We start from the raw sequence: 19,194 nt of genomic DNA, 5'->3' as shown, positions 1-19,194 counted from the left end.
CCGCGGACACCCGCTCACGCCCCGCACGCACCCCGGTCACACCCTGTGCATTCACACCCCTACACCTGCAGACACCCGCTCATGCCCCGTGCGCACCCCGGTCACACCCTGTGCATTCACACCCCTACACCTGCAGACACCTGCTCACGCCCCGCGCGCACCCCGGTCACACCCTGTGCATTCACACCTCTACACCCGCGGACACCCACTCACGCCCCGCGCGCACCCCGGTCACACCCTGTGCATTCACACCCGTACCCCTACACCTGCACACACCCACTCACGCCCCATACGCACCCCCGGTCACACCCTGTGCATTCACCCCCCCCCCCCGTACAGCCGCACACACACCTGCTCACACCCCACACACACACCCTGTGCATTCACACCCCTACCCCTACACCCCCACACACCTGCTCACACCCCGCACACACCCCGCTCACACCCTGTGCATTCACACCCCCACCCGCACAGCCGCACACACACCTGCTCACACCCCACGCACACACCCTGTGCATTCACACCCCTACCCCTACACCCCCACACACCCGCTCACACCCCGCACACACCCCGCTCACACCCTGTGCATTCACACCCCCACCCGTACAGCCGCACACACACCTGCTCACACCCCACGCACACACCCTGTGCATTCACACCCCTACCCCTACAACCCCGCCACCCGCTGACCCGCTGCGCGCCGTGCCGGCCGCGCAGGCGCAATGGGCGCTCGGCGGGGCGGGGCTCCGGGCCCCTCGTGCGCGTGACGTCACCCCGTCTCGCGCCGCTCCGCTCCGCGCCGGGCCGGGCCGGCGGCGGCGGCGGCGGCGGCGGCGGCGGCGGCGGCGGCGGCGGCGGCGGCGGCGGCGGCGGCGGCGGCGGCGGCAGCTGCTGTCCCGGTCCCGGTCCCGGTGAGTGCGACGCGACGCGACCGGCCGGCTTGGCACGGCCGGGGAAGGGGGGGCACCGGCGGGCACTGTCGCCAGCTCTGCTCGGCACCGGGGCCGCTCCCCGTCCCGGGCCGCGGCCGGCAGGTGACAGCGGTGAGTGCGAGCAGCAGGCGGTGCCCGGTGCAAGGTGGCCGGTGCTCGGCGGGTGGTGCAAGGTGGCAGGTGCACGGCGCGGGTGCTGCAAGGTGCTCGGTGGTGTGCGGTGCTCAGGGGGTGGTGCAGGGTGCAAAGTGCTCGGTGCAAGGTGCCCCGTGCCTGGTGGGTGGCGTGAGGTGCACGGTGCACGGTGGGTAGTGCAGGTGCCCAGTGAGCAGGACAAGGCAGATGGTGCGGGCAATGCATGGTGCAAAATGCAAAATGCCTGGCATGCAGCGCAGGCTCCTCGCTGCAGGGTGCCTGGTGCCTGGCATGCAGTGCGGGCTGCTCTGTGCGCAGTGGGTGATGCAGGGTGCATGGTGCCTGGCATGCAGTGCAGGCTGCTCTGTGCGCAGTGGGTGATGTAGGGTGCATGGTGCCTGGTGCCTGGCATGCGGTGCAAGGTGCTCTGTGCAGAGTGGGTGATGCATGGTGCCCGGCATGCAGTGTGGGCTGCTCTGTGTGCAGTGGGTGATGCATGGTGCCCGGCATGCGGTGCAAGGTGCTCTATGCGCAGTGGGTGATGCAGGGTGCCTGGTGCCTGGCATGCAGTGCAGGGTGCTCTGTGCAAAGTGCACAGTGCCCATCTCTTTCTCCTCTTTCCTGCACACTGCCATGCTTCCTTCATCCTCTGGTCTCTCCGATGCCCCTTGGGGAGCCCAGCGCACGTGGTTGCGACCCTCCTGTTAACCGTGCATGGGCACATCGGGCAGTGTCACAGCGCGCTCACGGCGGCGCAGGGCAGCGCGGGTGGCTCCGAGCCGCTCCGTGTGCCCCGCGCGGCCTGTCGGGACCGCCGACGCGCCCCCCGCTCTTGGACTGCCTCGGCCTCTCTTTGGCCGTTGCCTTGCAGTGCTGCGTGATACAGGTGCGAGATTTGCATTGTTTCCGCGGGGGAACTTTGAACGCCTTGGGAGCTGCGGCTGGAGCTGCAGCCCTCCTGCGCCCCGGGTAGCGCCCTCCCGCCCTCCGCGGCTGCCGGCAGCAGGAACCGGGCTGCGCTCTTCCGTGGGAAGAGCGTTCTTTGGATTGCACGGGCCTTCCTTGGCTCCCTTGCTGGGTCTGTCTGCCTGCTCGGTCTCTGTCCAAAAAACATCTCACAGCTTGAAACCCGTTCACGTGTCCTCCTTTGCTAGTCAAACTCTGGCCATGCCCGCTGCTTGTATTTCATACACGCTTTCTGAGTGTTTCCTTTGCACAGCTGTGCTCTTCTTTCACGCTAGCGTACTGACCAAGGGGGAGCGGAGCGATCTGCGCTAACGGGTTTCCAAGCTTTACGTTGCTTTTCTGGGATTGTTGCAGCAGGCTGGTGGGGAGCTTGTGAAATGCAAACACAGGGTTCGAATGCTTCCTCTTAGAGCGGTTTTGAATAGCGTGCTTGACGGCAGCCTGCGTGTGCCGCCCCAGCAGGGAACAGCAGCGCTCCGTGGCCGCCAGAGATAGCCAGCGAGCTGCAAAACGCCCTTTGCGACCCGCTCGCCGAGGGAGGACGAGCTCCGAAACTCGGGTGTGATTTCAAGTAGGTGGCACGTGCGGGCCTTCCTCGCCCTGAGCCTGCGGGCGGAGGGGCTCGAGGAGCAGGCCTGCCCGGGCGACGGCTGGGGTACGGCGGATGCAGCCTTTACGCCCCTCCTGACAGCCTGATGTTTCGGTCTGGTGTTGAGCTTTCTCGTTCCTGGGAGCTGCTGCCGTAACTCCGCGAGCGCCGACGCGGTGGGCAGCGCTGCTCTCCGCGTGCACGGCTCGTCACCGCGGCCCCCCGGGGCGGGCGGGGGGGAAGCATCCGTGCCGGGCTCGGTCGCACGAGCGCGGTTCCCTGCCGTGATGCTTCGTCGCGCGCCGGTCCCGGCGCGGCCCCGCGCGTCTCGTCCGAACCCGTTGGCCCGGGGCGAGCGAGCGCGTGCCCGCGGCGGCTCGGCTCGGGAGCGGGTCCGGTGCTTCCCGGCACGGCTCTGGCGGCGGCGCTGCAACGGGCCGCCGGGGGGGACTGGAAATGGGCAGCAGCAGCTCCTGCAGGAGCAAGGTCAGAGTTATTTCTCGCGGGCTGGGGAGGGGCCTTCCCCCTGCCGGGACCTCCCCGTCTCCTCTGATGCAGAGATAAAAAGCAATTCCTTGCGTTTCTGCTGGAGGCTCCTTGCAGCGCCGGCCGCGGGCCTGCTGCCCGCCGGGGCACGGCGAGAGCAGCAGATGCTGCTTGTTGCCTCCTCCTTCCGTCCGCTGCGTCTCGCAGACGCGAAGGGCGAGAGCGAGGCCCTGGGTGCGCGTCCCGGTCTTCTCCTCTCCCTGCCGATCTCTGGACCGTTGGTGGAGGCGGGTTTTGTCAGGCACCACGAGCGGCCAGCGAGTGCTGCGCCGGTGCCTGCCGCTGCTCTCTGCCTGCAGGCTTTAAAAACCACGTTAGTGATTTCTGTCACTGTTTTAAGCAGAGGATTGCAAAGCTGCTTGGCGTTAGGGATGCGCCGGTTTTTAGGAGCTGCGCAGGATTGCAAGAGCGGTATAAAATGCCGTGACTAGCGAGACTGCTTCCGGAGGAAAAACACCTGCAGGGGGTTTCATTTGGCACGGTAGAGATGCATCTTCTGAAGAATCTGCGATGCTCTTAGGAAGCCTCGGGTTGGTGTTTGTGGCTCGACAGCGTTTCTTCCCAGCGGTTTGGTGGCCCTCCACACGCAGCTAGCGAGCGTGCGAGGCCCCTGAGAGCAGCGCGCTGCTCTGCCCTCTGCGTGCTGTATTGCACGTGGTGCCGCAAGCCGCTGTCTGTGCGCTTCCCTTAAGCGCCTGGCTTTGGCGTTCTGGAGAGTCTCTTCAAAGCAGCCCAGTCTGAAGGTAAACTGCGCTTTCTTCTTTTTCCTTCCCCCTTCCCAACTCTCTCCCTGTGCGCGAGCGCGGGCTGACGTGCCGTCCCTGCCCGCGAGGGCTCGCGGTCCGCGGCGGCGCTGCCTCCGTCCGGGCTTTTCCTTAGGCAAGTGCAGGGCACGGCGGGTTCCCTTCCGGGGAAGAGCCCTTGCTCCGCGCGGGAGCCTGGCCGATGCTCGGGGGCCGCGGCCGGGGGCGACCTGCCGCTTCTGTGCCCGGATTGCTCTTTCCTCGGCCGTGCCTTCGGGTCGCAGCATCCAGCAGTGTTGCTTTGCTGCGCAATGCTTTTTTTTTTTTTTTAATTGAACAAACTTGAGGTTTTGGGTTTCTCTTGTACAAACAGCCTGTTGTTTGCAAACAGTGACCTTTGTGCTCGCAAGAACGGAGCGGGCTAAGTGTTAAGGTTTGGCGTGTGGATTGAGAAAATATTTGTTTTTTTGAAGATGCTAAATATTTCTTCTAGCAGTGCTTTGATTTCTTTTTCCCCCCGTGGTACGGCAGGCTCAGACCGCCCGCGTTCACATGGGGAATATCTGTTCGGCCTTGGGAGAGGAGAGTCGCGTTTGTACCGAGAGCAGAAACGGGGGATAAGCGGGGAGACCCGTCAAGCCGCGAGGGGAGGGAGAGGCAGGCGAGTCGTGGTCGCGCTGGGGCAGCGGGGCCGGCGGCGCGCCCCGGCGCACGGGGGGCGTTACATCTCCGAAACCGTGGTGCGGGTCCCCTGGACGGTGGCTTTGTCCCACTGAGACAACAGCTGCCAGGTAATTAAAGCGCCGGGGAGAGTTCAGCGCCGCGTATTGGAGCTGCGGCTTGATGGAAAATCGGGGATCTCCTCTCGCTTCGGAGCTGCTGTCCCGCCTCCGCGCGCCGCAGAGCCGCCGGGGTGCAGACCGTCTCCCCGCCGCCGCGGCGAGGCTCCCGCCCCGAGGCGGAGCGATGGGCGCAGGACGACGTCCTCGTTCCAGGCCTCCTCGGCTCCGGCGTGCCCCGCAGACCCGGCAAGCCTTGGGACGGGCGCCGCAGCTTCCTCCCTCCTTTCCGACGGCCTGGCGCCGAGGCCGCCCTTCCCGCTGCCCCGCGTCAGGCCCCGGGCGGCCGGGATGCTGTGCATCCACCGCGGGATCGCCAAGTCAACCCCGAGCGGCGCGGATGTTCCCGCGGGACGTGTGTTCCCTGCGCCGGGGGTTTCTGCGGCTGCCTGTAGGCGGGGGGAGCGCCGTGGGCTTCCTGGGCACGTAGCATGGTTTTCGGGGTTTTTTTTGCCTGTTTGTGTTTCCCCAGGCTGTGGGAGCAGGGTTGCTGAACTCCTCCAGTAAAGCCAGCCTGAGCTTTGCTCCGCCATGGGAGCCGTGCTAGCTTCTTGCAGCTGCCCGGCGGTGTTGCTTCCAGAGCCGGCCTCCTATCGGCAGTCTGCGTTTTCAGCGTTTCATAATTAATACGCTCGTTCGAAAGAAAGGCCGGTTAGGTTTTGTCTGACGGAGAGGCTGCAGAAACGGGCGCTGTGGTTTCCTTTGCTGAACGATGAAATGCCATTGCCGTGCTTGGAACAAGAGACAAATAGGACGAAGATGCTGTAAATTGGCGGGATTTGTATTATTTTGGGAACGTTTTAGCATTGAGCAGGATAATAAAATGTTTTTCCAATCATAACAGCCTCGAGGCAATAAACAAACAGCGCATTTGGGCCGTGAAACGCCTGTCGAATCTTGGTTGATTTGATTTAAAGCCTGTTAAAGCAGGCTGGCGCGCTGCTTGCGCGTCCCGGCTCGCCGGGGGCGTTCGGCTGGGAGCGCTCCGCTCGGCGCCGCGTTTTCACCTTGCAGGCGCTTGTGAGCAAGGAAGCCGCGTCTGAAGCTCGAGCGCGCTGCCTCGGCGCGCCGGATTGCGATGCTTTTGTAAAGCACGCCGCGGCGAAGAGAGCCCTCTGCGTGCCTCCGGGTAGGAGGCCTTTGGGGCTCAGCGGAGAGATCCGCTCTTGGGAGAGGTGCCCAGCCCCTGCAGCGGCAAAGAGCCACCTCCGGGACGCGGGGCGGGTTGGTTGCGGCGCGGGCGCGCGGCGCTGCACGGCGCGGCCCGGCCCGAGCTGCAGAGCGGCCGCCGCGCTGCGCTGCTCGCCCTGGTTCAGGGCCGACGGGAGGGCGATCGCCTTGTGTAATTGGGCAAGACCAGGGGGTTTTAGGGAGCGGGTGCGTTTGCTCGATGTTCGAGCGGTGCACCTTCGTTGCGCGCTTTCCGCTGCAAGGACGCAGGCGGAGGCCGTGAACGCTGCGACGGCAGCTCGAGAGGCGACCGCTTCTGAAGGTGCGGGAAGGGTCTGGGTGCTGAAACGTCTGTTTCCGTTCCCGTACCTACAGTATTTTGACTGTTTTTTCTGCTGATCTGACTCGGCAAGGGTTTCCGTGGCGGGCAGGTTGTGCGTGAGCCAGTCAGAGAGACGATGTCCGTGGTGCAAGTGCAAACCAGGGTGCTGTCCAGAGGGGCTCGTGACGCTGGATTCGTCTCAGATCCACCTATTTTTGCTGGGATTGGCTCCAATTCCTCTAGTTACCTCTGGGCTGGTGACCTGCCATGTATCTTTATCTTTAGCTCTAGCAAGCAAAAACTGTTCTGCTGTAGATGTTGCTGTTCTCATCACACGGCCTGAAAGCAACCCTTTTTCCTTCTTCTTTTCTGTTTTCCCCGCGCGGTCGTGCACCGCCTGGCCGTGGCGTTAACATCTGCTGTTCAGCTTTCAGCTGAGCCCATTTGAAATGGGGCCTGGGGCTCGGTGCCCTGCCGCCCTCCTCCTCCCTCTCCTCCGCCTGCTGCCTGCTCTTCCCCCGACTGTCCTCTTACCGGATCTCTTCTGACCCCTTTCCTGCGCTTGCTGTCGCCTCTTCAGGATTTGAACGTGTATATCCTGCTAAAGGGAAAAGTCTTCGAAGTCATCAGGCGTTTTGAAACACGCACCGAAAGCGGGCAAGGAAAGCAGGTTGGCCTTGGGGCGTGCGAGTGCTTTTACAGGTGTCGGGTGTCCCAGCTCAGGTTGAAACAACCCAGATCTCCTTTAGGCAAGTTGTGTTTATTTTGGTGTTGCGTACAACACGTGAATTAATTGATGGCTATCAATTAAGTGACGAATCGTGGGTGGTTTCTGAAGATGTGAGTTAAATGGCTTGGGAAGCAGCTTGCTGACCGCGGCAGCTGCTGACGTGCCATCACCAAGGCAGGTTTGCAGCTCCTCCTCGGTTCGTTAAACGCAACGACTTGAGCTGAAAGTTTCAATGCCACGCCTGGGCCCTTTGGGGAAGTTGCAGTTAATGACGGCTGTTCCTGGGAAAGATTTGAAGAGAATGCGTTTTTCTGATCGTATTAAATTTCTGAAAGTTTCATGTTGTTTGTGCGGAACACTTCCCTGCTTTGAAAACCAGACTTGAAATATTGCTCCGCTGTAGATTGCCTTCAGCTGAAACTCGTTTTCCCCCGCGTGGTCCTGCGTGCCCGGCGAGGTTGGTGTTTAGCGGCGGGCGGCTCGTATCGCGGCCGGCTGCTCGTCGGAGCTGGAGCCCGGGCCGAGACGGAGGGGTGGTGCCGAGCCGTCGGAGCGGCGGCGTTCCCGCGTCCCATCGGGAAAGGCGGCGGGAAACACGAGGTGACCTAGTCAACGCCGCGGATCGGGCAGCGTCGCCGGGGCAGGTGGTTGTTGGTTGGTTGGTTGGTTGTTTGCTTGTGTTTCGCTAGGCAGTTAGCGAAGTGCAGTACGAAACTGCGCAACGTGACAGTACTCACGGAGAACGCGTGTGACGTTTGGTGGCTGCTTGCCGCGTTGTGCAGCCCGACCGCCCCGGAGCGGCAGCCGCGCGGGGCTCGTGCGCCGGCCGTCGCCGTGTCCGCGCGGTGGCCCTTGGGTCGGCCGTTTGTCCGCCTCTCCCCGCGGCGCGCGGAGGAAGGCCGTGGGGGCTGCACGGCGGCGGCGCGCCGCGGCAGCTGCCAGGAAGGAAGTCTGCAAGCGTGTGCTTGTGTGCAAGGGCGAGAGCGGGAGCCGCTTCCGGAGCGCCGCGCCGTGCCGCGCCGGGGGGGGGGGGTCAAACCGCCGCCGCTGCGAGCACCCGATAATTCATGGTACTGCGGAAGCGCATCCGGAGACGCGGCTCCCGCTCCAGCGCCCCGCGGCCTCGTTCGGACCCGAAACCCCGCGGCAGATGCCGGCCGGGCTGGGATCGGGCAGCGGGATTCGTGGGCAGGGAGCGGGGACGGCGCGCTGGGGACTGGCTTCGCGAGGCTCTGCGAGGTCGCCGCCGCCGCGGTGGGAGTTCGCGCCGGGTGGAGTTTCCCTCCGCTTTCTAACGAGTGACGTTAGGCGCTGGCGGGGCAGCGGAGGAGGAGACCTCCAGCATAGCTGCAAAAGCCGTTAGCGCCCGCAGCGGCCGATAACGTCCGCGGGCGCGCGGGGCCCCCGGCGGGCGGCGCGTTCTCGCGGGAAGCCCGCCGTCGGGGATGCTTCGGGAGGTCTGGTTTCCTGCTCGGCTGGGTCGGACGGCGCAGCGTCGCGCCTGGGCGGGCGGCCGCGGGTCCGGCCGCGGGTCCGGCGGAGCCTCGGGTGGCCCGTCCTCCGGAGGAGCGCCAGCCGCAGCCCGGCAAGTCGCGGTGGGTGCCGGCGCGGGGCTCGCGCCCGCCTCTCCTCCCGCCCGGGCGTTGGCATCCCTGTGACCCCGCTGGGCGTTTTCCGCCGAAGGGAGCGTGGTGCTTCAAGGACCGTCCTCTGGGCCCGTCTCCTTCTGCTGTAAAGGTTTGGGAAGCGTGACCACGTTCTGACTTTTGTCCAATTCCCGCATTTGGAATGCAGCTCAGGGCGAGGAAGTCTGCCGTCCCCCTCCGGGACGAGCTGCGCCGCTCTGCCGGCGCGTGTGTAATGGAAGCGCGCTACGCTCGGGCTGTGGTCCCCCCGGCTTTAAACCTCCCAGCTGCATCTGTCCCTTGGAGGCGTCCCCTTCCAGGAGACTTAATTTTCTAAACAAAACAGCTGCATTTCAAAACTGTTCCCACTTCTCAAGTTTCCCCTGGCTGCCCCCGCTCTCCGGACCGCGCCGCGCCGCGCGGGCTGTGCAGGGAGCCGCTCCCGGGGCTGCGGGAGGATCCCCGGGTGGCCTCCCGGGATCGGGTTTGTTCGGTCGCATTTTAACGCGTGAACGATGATGGCGTTAGCATTTCGGAGGTGAGCTGAAGGCAGTGGCTGTTTGCAGCTGCGGCCAGGCCGGGGCCGTGTGTGTTTGGGGCTTCGGGGAACTTTCGGAGAGGAGATGCGCGGATGGGGAAGCTGCTGCCTGCAGAGACAGGTGCCGAGAAGGAGAACAGCGCTTGTAACCACGCTTGTGGCTATCTGTGATAAACAAACAGACAACATTGTGGTTTTTCTTCCCCATTAGGTATTTAGTGGCCACCTGTGTTTCAGCATGAAGCTAGCAGCAAAACGAACTTACCAGGGCAAGGTAAGCACATAAGGAGAGGACCTGCCGAAGCAGTTGGTTCCCCTGTGACTTTGGGAGTGGACTGAGGAACGTTTCGTGCCCCTCTCCACACCTCCACTGATGCTTTATTAACATTTTATTGCTTTCACAAGCTTACAAGAAACAGTTTAAGCCTCGTTGATACTGATGTCTTATCAGCGTGCAACAAACAGAGGACTCTTTGCATGTAGGACCTTCTGTGTCCTTGTTTGTCGCTGCTTTGTTATCGCCTCCCCACTAGCTCACTTCTTCCTGCTCTGTTCCGCTTTCTTTAAGACCCTTGCCGCCTTTGCAGCTCGGGACGCAGGTCCTGGCTGTCTGGGTCACGCACCGTCGCTGACATGGTGTCCCATGGGTCACGGCCGCAGTCTTAAGTGCACTCGGGGCTTGCTGAGTACGTGAGCTGCTTCAGCCCTGGGTCTGTCCTTGGTACTCCGATTTCCACTGCCTGTCACTAGTTGCAGTGATTTTAAGTCCATGGCGTGATGCGTAAGAAAAGCCACTGAGAACTCCCTAATTCTTACTTGAGTTGAAAACTCTTAAAGTCAGTTTGTGCATCTGAAGGGCTAGAAGATTGTCTCTGATCAGTGAGTCATACTACCTAATTATGCAATAATATTTTACGTCAGAATATCTGCTGTGGAGGAAATTACCTATCCCCGTTCTCTCATAGACTAATAAGCCCCATAAATTTGGGGAAATTCTTAGTGGAAGATTTCACAAAACACGTAAAAACAAGCTGAAATTGCTTACAGTTGCTCAGCAGATTGTTACTGAGCATGCTCATGGGTCTTTGTTTAGCTGGTCTGGGTGAATTGGGGTAATCCCACTGGAGAAATTTGGTTGTTCCAGTCCTTTCAGGTCCCCCTTGTTGTCTAGCAGTAAGCAGAGGTTTTTTTGTTTTGGGGGGGTTTTTGTTTGTTTGTTTTTTTTGCTGAAGGGGGAAGTGGTGTGTCACAGCAGCAGGGAGAGTCCAAATCACAGCAGCAATGGAGAAGTTGTTGTTCCCTGACTGTAGTCCTCAGCACCTGGGTTTCTCTGTTTCCTGTTGCCCCATGGCAGACTGAGCCCAGCTGAAGAACTCTCTATATTCGAAGCATTTTGCGGAGTCCGTGTTTCACCGGCGGCTGTCCAGGCAGCACTAAGAGCCCTAGGTGCCGCAGCGCATCCCATTCCCCGCCACGGCGCCTGCCCCTGCCGCAGTGCCCGGTCCCCTGCGGGAGACGGGCCAGGAGCGTCCCGCGCCTCGGCAGGGTCCCGCTCGGTGGGGTCCTCCGCACGGCGCTTTGTCCCACCGAGCTTTCCTGGAGCTGAGGGATGGTACGGTCAGGCTTGCAGCCAGCTTTCCGCTCTACCCGCCAAAATGAGCCATCTCCCCTTTTGCCCTGCACGCAGAGTTCCTGCAGCACGCAGACGGGAGCTGCGAGGAGAATCTCTGTGCGAAATGCTCACTCTAAGCCATTTCTGTAGAGAGCAGTGAGAGTATTTCTGCGCCTGCAGCCTCCTTTTTAAACTACAGATCTCTCCTCCTAATTAGCCTGTTTTAGTCTACGTATTTGTAATTATTCCAGTTGGCGTTAAGTCCTGACTGCTCCGACTGCAATGCACTGAAGCAGGTCTTGTGAGCTTTTGCAATTATTTTTAAGGTGAGCGTTTGAGTATAAGTACATGACTGAAACAGATCAAGATAGCAGGGTGCAGTAGAGGAGTACTTGTCCTTTTAATGGCTCTGGCTCTGCACTCGGTGCTGCATAAATGCCGGAGAACTATTTCTTGTTCCGAGTGATTAATGATCTAATCACGCTTACTAGCACTTGACTTTTATATAGTATATGGGCATGCACATGAAGCTATTTAACCGTGGTAAGACATTTAGCCAAGACGTTAAGCATGGAGCTAAACCACCGTGAAAATAATTTTATTGACCGTGTTACTTTGCTGTTGGGATGGGAAATCATATACCTGGCTAGTTACAATGGTGAGGCAGACAGGCTCTAACTCATTATGTCATGGTAACCTGATTGTATGAGCAGAACTGTATAAAATGAACCTAAATTCCTGGTGAAAAGCTGACAGTTTGATCAGTTTGGGTAGGTGGAGCTAGATATAAAAGGACTGGAGCAGGAGTGGAGCCCGGAGCCAGCCAAGTGAGCCGAGCGCCCAGCCCTGGGGCAGCCTCGTGCTGCCAGGTATCGCAGGGAAACAGAGGGCTGCTTGGCACCCGGGAGCCGTGGTGGTTGCTAGCAACTTCAAAGCATTCTTGCATGGGCCACTGCTAAATATGGTCTTTCAGTAAGAGAGTTCTGAGGAGAAACTGCTTTTCTGAAGCAGTTCTTTGATTGTCCGTGAAATAAAGTGCATGGACGTTCCGTTCCTTCCGCTCTCGTTCAACTCCCACCCAAGCCATATAATCACAAAGAACTTGAAATCCCTCTGTGACCCAAGGGAAGGAAGGCAAAGCCTGTGCTCACAACTGGAGCGAGAGAGGGGAAGGGTATGGGAAGCTGTGCCAGTCTTCCTAGGAGTCTTATGTAGGCGGCAGAGCAGGAGACTTGTGGAAACGGCAGACTTCCTGCTGGAATATCCCACCAAGGAGCAGAAAACCCATCTTAATGCCAGATGAAGACTCCAAGGAGTTTTATGTAAGGTCAGCCTCTGGGATAAGGGTACTTAACATTGACTGTATTTGTTGCTGTTACTTACACTTTACCCTTCAAATTGGTTTAACTTCTCAAACGGCTTATTTCATTCTAATTGGCAATTGCTTCTCCAGACTTGGACCATTGAAATTTGCATGAAAGGCTTTTCTTTTTCTTTTATTTCGGAATTATTCCCCCCTCCCTGCCCCCAGCAGCATATGTAAAACTAAAGCAAAAGTAGAAAGGAAGCAGGTGGCTGATGAAGCTGAGTGCAGGGGACCTCTGTGCTGGAGAAAAGGAAGATTGTAAGGAGGGTTTGGGATTCATCTGGGCTGGAACAAACTCTTGAAATATTTGTTACTGTTTTGGTGAAAGTAAAGCTGGAGTGTTTTTTCTCCTAAGCTAATAGAGGCTTGATCCAAAGAAGTAAGTGGATGAGGGCAAATTTAGACTGTGCATTAGGGAAATGGATTGACTGGGCAAGCTCATCCCCTCCCCTCCTAAACTTTTGTGGAGCTTTGTTCAGGCTTTAAACTTGTGATTCTGGGAACACAAACAATCAAGAAATAATCTCTTTGGGTGTGCTCTGAGACTGACTTTAATTATCTCGTGGGTAGATGGCATCAAGCCTGTAATTGCTGCTAAGTAAAAGAGATTATGAAAGCCTGGGATGGTGTCAGCATCCTAGAAGGAGCATGGGGAACCAGGCTGGATGCCTGAGCCTTCTGGGTGCCACTGGGGCCAGGAAGAAAGTGGGGAGTGGCTGGGTCGCTGTTCCTGCTCCTCTAAACGTGCTGTGCTTCTTCTGCAGGTGCGCATAGGATTGAATGCTTACTAGCTGAAAGCTGAAGCGTGGTCGCACATTGGTCTCCAGCCTATGTGGAGAACAGGATGCGGGTCACCATGAGGCGGGTGCTGCTGGCGGTTGGCTCGGTGGTCGCCCTGATGGTCACGCTGCACCTTGGCCAGCAGGTCCTGGAGTGCCAGCAGGTCCTGAGCGAGAGGCGACACAGGCTGATGAGACCTGAGAATGAGGAGCTCGTCATGGTGGACTCCAACCACGTCGAGTACCGTTACAGCAAGGAGATGCCTCTGATATTTGTTGGCGGGGTCCCACGGAGCGGCACAACGCTGATGAGAGCAATGCTCGATGCCCACCCTGAGGTCCGCTGTGGGGAGGAGACCCGCATCATTCCCCGTGTGCTAGCGATGCGCCAGGCCTGGTCCAAATCGGGGCGGGAGAAGATGCGCCTGGACGAAGCAGGAGTGACGGACCAAGTTTTGGACGCTGCTATGCAGGCCTTTATACTGGAAGTCATCGCCAAGCATGGCGAGCCAGCCAGGTATTTATGTAACAAGGACCCTTTCACTTTGAAGTCCTCTGTCTACCTGTCCAGACTGTTTCCCAATTCCAAATTCCTCCTCATGGTTCGAGATGGCCGGGCGTCTGTCCATTCAATGATCACAAGGAAGGTGACAATCGCAGGCTTTGACCTGAACAGCTACCGAGACTGCCTTACCAAGTGGAACAAAGCGATCGAGGTGATGTATTCCCAGTGCTTGGAGATCGGGCGAGCCCGGTGCCTGCCAGTCTACTACGAGCAGCTAGTCCTGCACCCTGAGCGGTCTATGCATGCCATCATGAAGTTCCTAGATATTTCCTGGAGTGATGCGGTGCTGCACCATGAGGAACTGATAGGGAAGCCTGGTGGAGTGTCTCTTTCCAAGTGAGTGTCTCTGCTACTGCCTCTGCTTTTCAAAGAGTATTTTCATGAGACAAAGCAGGTCAGGGCCAAAACTGGAGGGCAAAGATTTGTTGCTTATGTTTAGGCATAGTTTTCAGGATCAGAAGTGGTAGCACATCCGTTTTGCTGCAGTTGCTTTTGTTTTTCTAAGTAAAACACAAGCTTGAATATTAGCTATCTGTTGTACCCAATAGAACAGCTTGTTAGGCAAGGATTTTAAAAGCAGGTGACAGTGTTTTTTCATCTGCTGTTGACAGTGTGGAAATGGTTTTGGTGTCTAATTTGAGAAGAACTGCTTGCTCAGAAACTTGAGCTTTTTTTAATGACTCTTTCTCCACCTGTCCTCATATACCTGTTCAGACTGGGATTACAGTTTAGCTGTTAATGAATTGCTTTTGGTAGTTTGCACTAATTCTTACTATGTTTCCTGCTGGTATTGCAGTATAAAAGAAATATCTTCTCCCATGAAGACGCACCCCACTGCTCCCTAGCTTTTTCTGTCTCTTCTTGTGTTCCAGGAGGTGCTTGCTTTACCCAGCTTCTTGTGGTTGTTAAGTGCTGAATTATTTTTCTAGACGGAAGCTTAAGGCTAACTTAGCAAAAATTAATCAGTCCTATACAGGAACCACCCAAGCAGTCTTTGCCTAAATTCCTCTTGCCCCTTATTAGCTTGATGCATCCAAAGCGGTGGGTGCGCTCGCGCTGTTTTTTCTCCAAGGCAGCCAAGGGGTGCGCTATTCGGCTCTGCTTTCGTCAGCACTAAAACACTCTTCCTGAATAGGCTGTGTGGAATTGCATACGCTTAATGATTCAGTAATTGGGAAGCTCTCTCAGCCGATGATCTGCTGTCTTTGTGTATATTTATCCCTCCTAACATGCAGAGTTGCATATGCCTCGTCGGGTGTGGTTTCCTCTGACTCAGCGCGGAGCAGATGCAGCTTAGCCCGGGCTGAGTGTCACCCCGCGCGCAGGGTGGGAAGGGAGAGTCTGCACTGTGCAAGGGCCCCCCCTTACCAGCACCTCCTTGTGCTGGCCTGTTTGGAGCTGGTGATGTTGGTCCTAGTGCCCAAGCCTGGTCGCAAGGCAAGCGGCTCGCGTAAACCCACGATGCTCTTGGGGCTTGGCTGTTTCGGACTGAAGGCACCCGCTGGAGAGGGGCCGTCAGGGCAGGGAGGTACTGCTGTCCTTATGGGAGCTGCCCTGAGAGCAGCGCTGCTGGGCTCGGCCACAGCTCTGCCTCTGGCTGCCGCTTTGGGAACCTTTGATCCTGGCGTGGACTCAACAGCACTTGAGCTACACGTGCATCTTGGGCATTGAGAGTAAATCATTCAGAGGGTAGCTAACCTAGCTGAAGGTTTTTCTGTCTGAGTCCAATTAATATACACGTGAAATCCAACTGACAGCAACTTTACTGTCTTGCTTTCCTTTTATTTATTTATTTATTTATTTTCTTCCAGGATAGAAAGATCAACAGACCAGGTTATCAAGCCTGTGAACATGGAGGCATTATCTAAATGGATCGGACATATCCCAGGGGATGTGCTGCAAGACATGGCCCACATAGCGCCGATGCTTGCCAGGCTCGGCTACGACCCGTACGCCAATCCACCCAACTACGGCAACCCGGACCCTTTAGTTGTCAACAACACGCACAGGGTGAGTGTCGCTGCCATCCGGCTGGAGCGTGGCCAGGCGGTTACGGGAAGGGTGGGCTGACGCTGGAACAGAGACCTCCCTGTGCAGGCACTGTGCCCGCAGAGCCCTCTGCAGGAGAAGAGGTTGCTGAATTGAATCAAAAAAGAGCACTGGAGACACAAAAGCTCTCTTCCTTTGGGGAGACTATGACTGATAGATGGACATGCAGTACACAGAGGTTACTTTAAAACGGAGATGAATGCGGTAGCTTGAGACTAGGGTGGCTCAGACTAATGATGTTCCCTATGGTTTTGTGGCGGTGTTCATTTCGTCTGTTGTGGCAGATACCGGCCTGTCCCTCCCTGATCCAGCCCAGTTCTTGGTACCAGGCATGGGAAGTGTACTGTGTTATCTAGATGCAGAGCTGTTTGCTCTAGAAGCTCCCATCTGGCCGCAGAGAAGGGGTTAGGTTGTGCTGTGTCCGTGTGTAGCTCACCAGCCGCTCCCCACAGTCCCAGGAGGAATGCGAGTGAGTGGAGGCTTGTAATGCATTTGAGCAAAGACCAAAAGGATTTTTTTCAGAATACTGACACATGTTTCTGCCACAGACAGCAGTTACTAGACGGAGGGAATTTTTCTCACGCTTTGAAGCAGACCGGACTGCGGCTGGACTCGGCAGCCTCCCCAGCCTTGCACGCACACCCAGTGACAGTGCTCTTGGACCAGATGTCCTCTGTCACACTGATGGGCGTGGAGGAACGCCTGCAGGCTGGACTGGTCCCTGCTGTGCTATAAGCAGATCCATAGGTCAACAGGAAAGTAAAACCACTAAACTGGAAGCTCAGAACTTCCCTGAGCTGGTTTGCGCTATGAGTATTCTGGTCTCTGACAGTTCCTCCTTGCTCTGTGTGCTTGCTGAGAGCTCTTTAAGGACACAGATGATCTGGATGAATATCTTCCCCCAGCAGGTTTAAGAGACTCTTGGAGTCTTTGACGTGGACCTTCTAGTACTTCTCGGCATGAATTTGGAGCACTGGCATGATGCTGAAGGTCTAAATACTCTCCCCTTCCAGGTTAAGGAGGGATCCAGAGAACCTGCTTTTGTCAGGCCCCTGTGCCGGCAGGATGCCATTCCCTGGCTTTGCTTAAAAAGTCACTAAGGAGGAAATCTCCAGCTATTTCCCCAGCATCAGCATGATGTAGAACAAACGCCCATCAGGAGAGCTCTGCTGGTTTGGATACACTGGGGCAATCCATGCAGTTAATAACGTGGAGTTACTGATATTTTACAGCCACCGTTCAAGAAGGGGTCACTCTAATTTTGTCTTTTCCGTAGGTTTTAAAGGGAGATTATAAAACGCCAGCCAACTTGAAAGGTCACCTTCAGGTAAGAGTCTGATGCCACTTCTCAGGGCTTGGCCCTGTTGGTTAATCCTGGGTGCCTGGTCCCTTGCTTCCTCTCATGGACAGATGCAGGCTGGGCAGCCCAAGTGCAGGGAGAGCTCCCCTCTCTGGTCTCTCCTTCAGCCCATCCTGTATTCCTTTCCTTTGTGCTATGCACCACGCCCATCCTCCGCGTTCTTATTTTTGATATCCTGTCTTGTCCTACAAAATCTTGATGGTATTCTGTGCTCTTCTGCTCCTCAGACCCTGCTTGTTCATCTCCATCACCTCTCCTGGCCTGCTCTTGCTTATGGTTTCTTGCTGTGGAGCTCTGCGTTCACGCATCAGACTTGGGCGCTTTCTTCTGTTACTTTAAAACCCTTGCCACCTTGTTGTCTGACCCTAAACTCTCAAGGCTTTCATTGTCCTGGGCCTTGTCATGTTTAGGGAGGGCATGGCTTATCTAATTTAGAGATTACAAGTATTCCTTCTTGTACTTGTGAGACTGTTTTCAGGTGTCAGAAGTATACGGGGCTCTCCTTACAGTGCTATGTTTGAAAACAATTGGTAACCCGTCTTTTATAATCCAGAGCAATCCAACAGCCATTGCACATAATGACCAAAAAATAAAAGATTTCTCAGTTCTCCAGAAAAGATGCGTGGCCAAGACTTGAAATGAGAAAACAGAGCTGCTGGTGAAGCGAGTGTGCGTGGTTCATGCTGCAGATGCTCTGGGGAAATGAGAGGTCAGGGAGACGCTGCAGGCTCTTGGCAAAGCCTCGTGCCTGCTGATTATCTGTAGCTGCCACAATTTTCTCTGTCCTGAACGTTTCCCTTTCTTGCTTCTTGGAACACTGGGAATGTTCAGAGTTGCAGGTGGTGACAGAAAACTGATCCTTCTACTTTGTTGGTTATTCTAGGTCACTCAGAATACATCATCTTCTCACTAATAAATTAATGATTTCCAGGTAAGTGCTTGTACTTTGGGACTCATGCAAATCTACCTGCATTGCTCCAGAGTTAGTGTTTTGCTTGTATAATTCTTGTGCCCCTTGATTATTTGGGCTGCTCCAGGCATCCTCTTTATGTGAATGATCCTTCACAGTTGCTTTAGGTTTTCAGAACAATACTGCTAACTCTGTGAGGTGGTCTGTGAGAAAATGTTTTTCTGAGCTCTGAAAACAGGCTTACTTCAGCAAAATCAGAATCAGTCATTTGGTAGGCTTATTACTGAATATCCCTGCTGGCAACATGGAAACGGAGCGTGGAAACGTGCAGCTGTGCTGAGCAGCTCCCCCAGTAGCCTGCTAGGATGGGCACTGTCCTCGCCGAAGAGAAGATAAAGCGGTCACGCGTGCTGTCAGTTCGGAAAAAAAACAAAACCGCAACCCTTGATTGTTTCTGCAGAAACAACTGTTCATATCTTGGATCCTTTTCTGTCTCTCTCTTCAGGTAGCATCTATGCTAAACGGTGAATGAAAATTTTCTAAAAATGAACCTTTTAAAATTACTTTATATTTAAAAGCAGGATCTTGTGCTTAAAAAAGCAGAAGCATTGAATAAGGATGGATGATGTATGCCCATTATCTTGGAGCTGGGGCTTAGATAGCTATCTAACAAATTGTTATGTAGCTGCTGGTTTAAAATCATTAGTCATGTATTTGCTGTGTTAAATCTGTCTGTCTTATCCCTAAGACTGTGTTTCTTGTCTTCCAGAATGCTGCAAATGGCCTTTTGTTGTCCAGCAAAGAAGAGTTTGCAATTGCAAAAGTGGAAATCTGTTATCCAAGCATATTGCTTGCTAATAATATTGCCAAAATGACTGCTATACAAGGAATGTACTTGCATTTATTTGCAAAGGCCAAACATTTTCCACTTCAAATACCGGTTGTCTACCTTTTCTGAACGCTCCGTGGTAAAAGAAGCTGTGGAAACAAATATTGCAATCGGACTTTCGACGTGCATTGGAAAGAGATTTTATATTCAATTACTTGAGAACTTTTAAAGGCTGTATTTAAGTGTCTTGTAATGCTGTTCTCTAATTTGCAAATCAGAAATAGGTGTTAATAACCTTGTAGAGCATTGGTTGTACAAGTCTCCTGCCCTTCCTTCACTTGTAATTTACAGAATCTATTTAAGAGTTAATATATGAGGCCGCCTGTCTCGTTCTTGGCCCCTCTGTTTACGGCCGCCGCTGGAGCAGCGCTTCGGCCGAGAAGGCGGCAGCCGGGGCGGGCGGCAGGGCCCGGTGTCCCGGGGGGCGCGGGGGGGCCGGGCGGGACGGGGGGTGTCGGGGATTGGGGGGCGGGGGGTGGGGGGAGGCCCGGCCCCGGTGTCGGCCGCGGCCTGGGCCCGGCACGGTCGG

The 19,194-nt window shown here is 56.3% G+C and overlaps 1 protein-coding gene across 21 annotated transcripts; it reads left to right on the top strand.

Moving 5' to 3' along the window:
• The first annotated feature begins 783 nt into the window (after positions 1–783).
• TPST2 (tyrosylprotein sulfotransferase 2) lies at positions 784–18,976 on the top strand. Of its 21 annotated transcripts, XR_011135057.1 has the most exons (8): positions 3,033–3,911; positions 9,347–9,409; positions 12,878–13,793; positions 15,269–15,467; positions 15,791–15,975; positions 16,055–16,833; positions 17,750–17,797; positions 18,546–18,976. XR_011135057.1 is itself a non-coding variant. In XM_068911066.1 (7 exons), the coding sequence occupies exons 3-6, from the start codon at positions 12,958–12,960 to the stop codon at positions 17,777–17,779; spliced, it is 1,116 nt and encodes a 371-aa protein (XP_068767167.1). In that variant the 5' UTR covers positions 784–863; positions 9,347–9,409; positions 12,878–12,957; the 3' UTR covers positions 17,780–17,797; positions 18,546–18,976. The 21 variants fall into 21 exon arrangements, 9 of the variants coding, with proteins under 9 accessions (XP_068767167.1, XP_068767168.1, XP_068767164.1 ...); XM_068911066.1 differs by lacking the exons at positions 3,033–3,911; positions 15,791–15,975 and adding an exon at positions 784–863 and having other exon boundaries at positions 16,783–16,833; XR_011135051.1 differs by lacking the exons at positions 3,033–3,911; positions 15,791–15,975 and adding an exon at positions 792–863.
• Positions 18,977–19,194: the final 218 nt, after the last annotated feature.

This window comes from Struthio camelus, chromosome 17, assembly GCF_040807025.1.
Source record: "Struthio camelus isolate bStrCam1 chromosome 17, bStrCam1.hap1, whole genome shotgun sequence".
NCBI classification, from domain to species: domain Eukaryota; kingdom Metazoa; phylum Chordata; class Aves; order Struthioniformes; family Struthionidae; genus Struthio; species Struthio camelus.
This window is presented reverse-complemented; position numbering and strand designations above follow the sequence as displayed.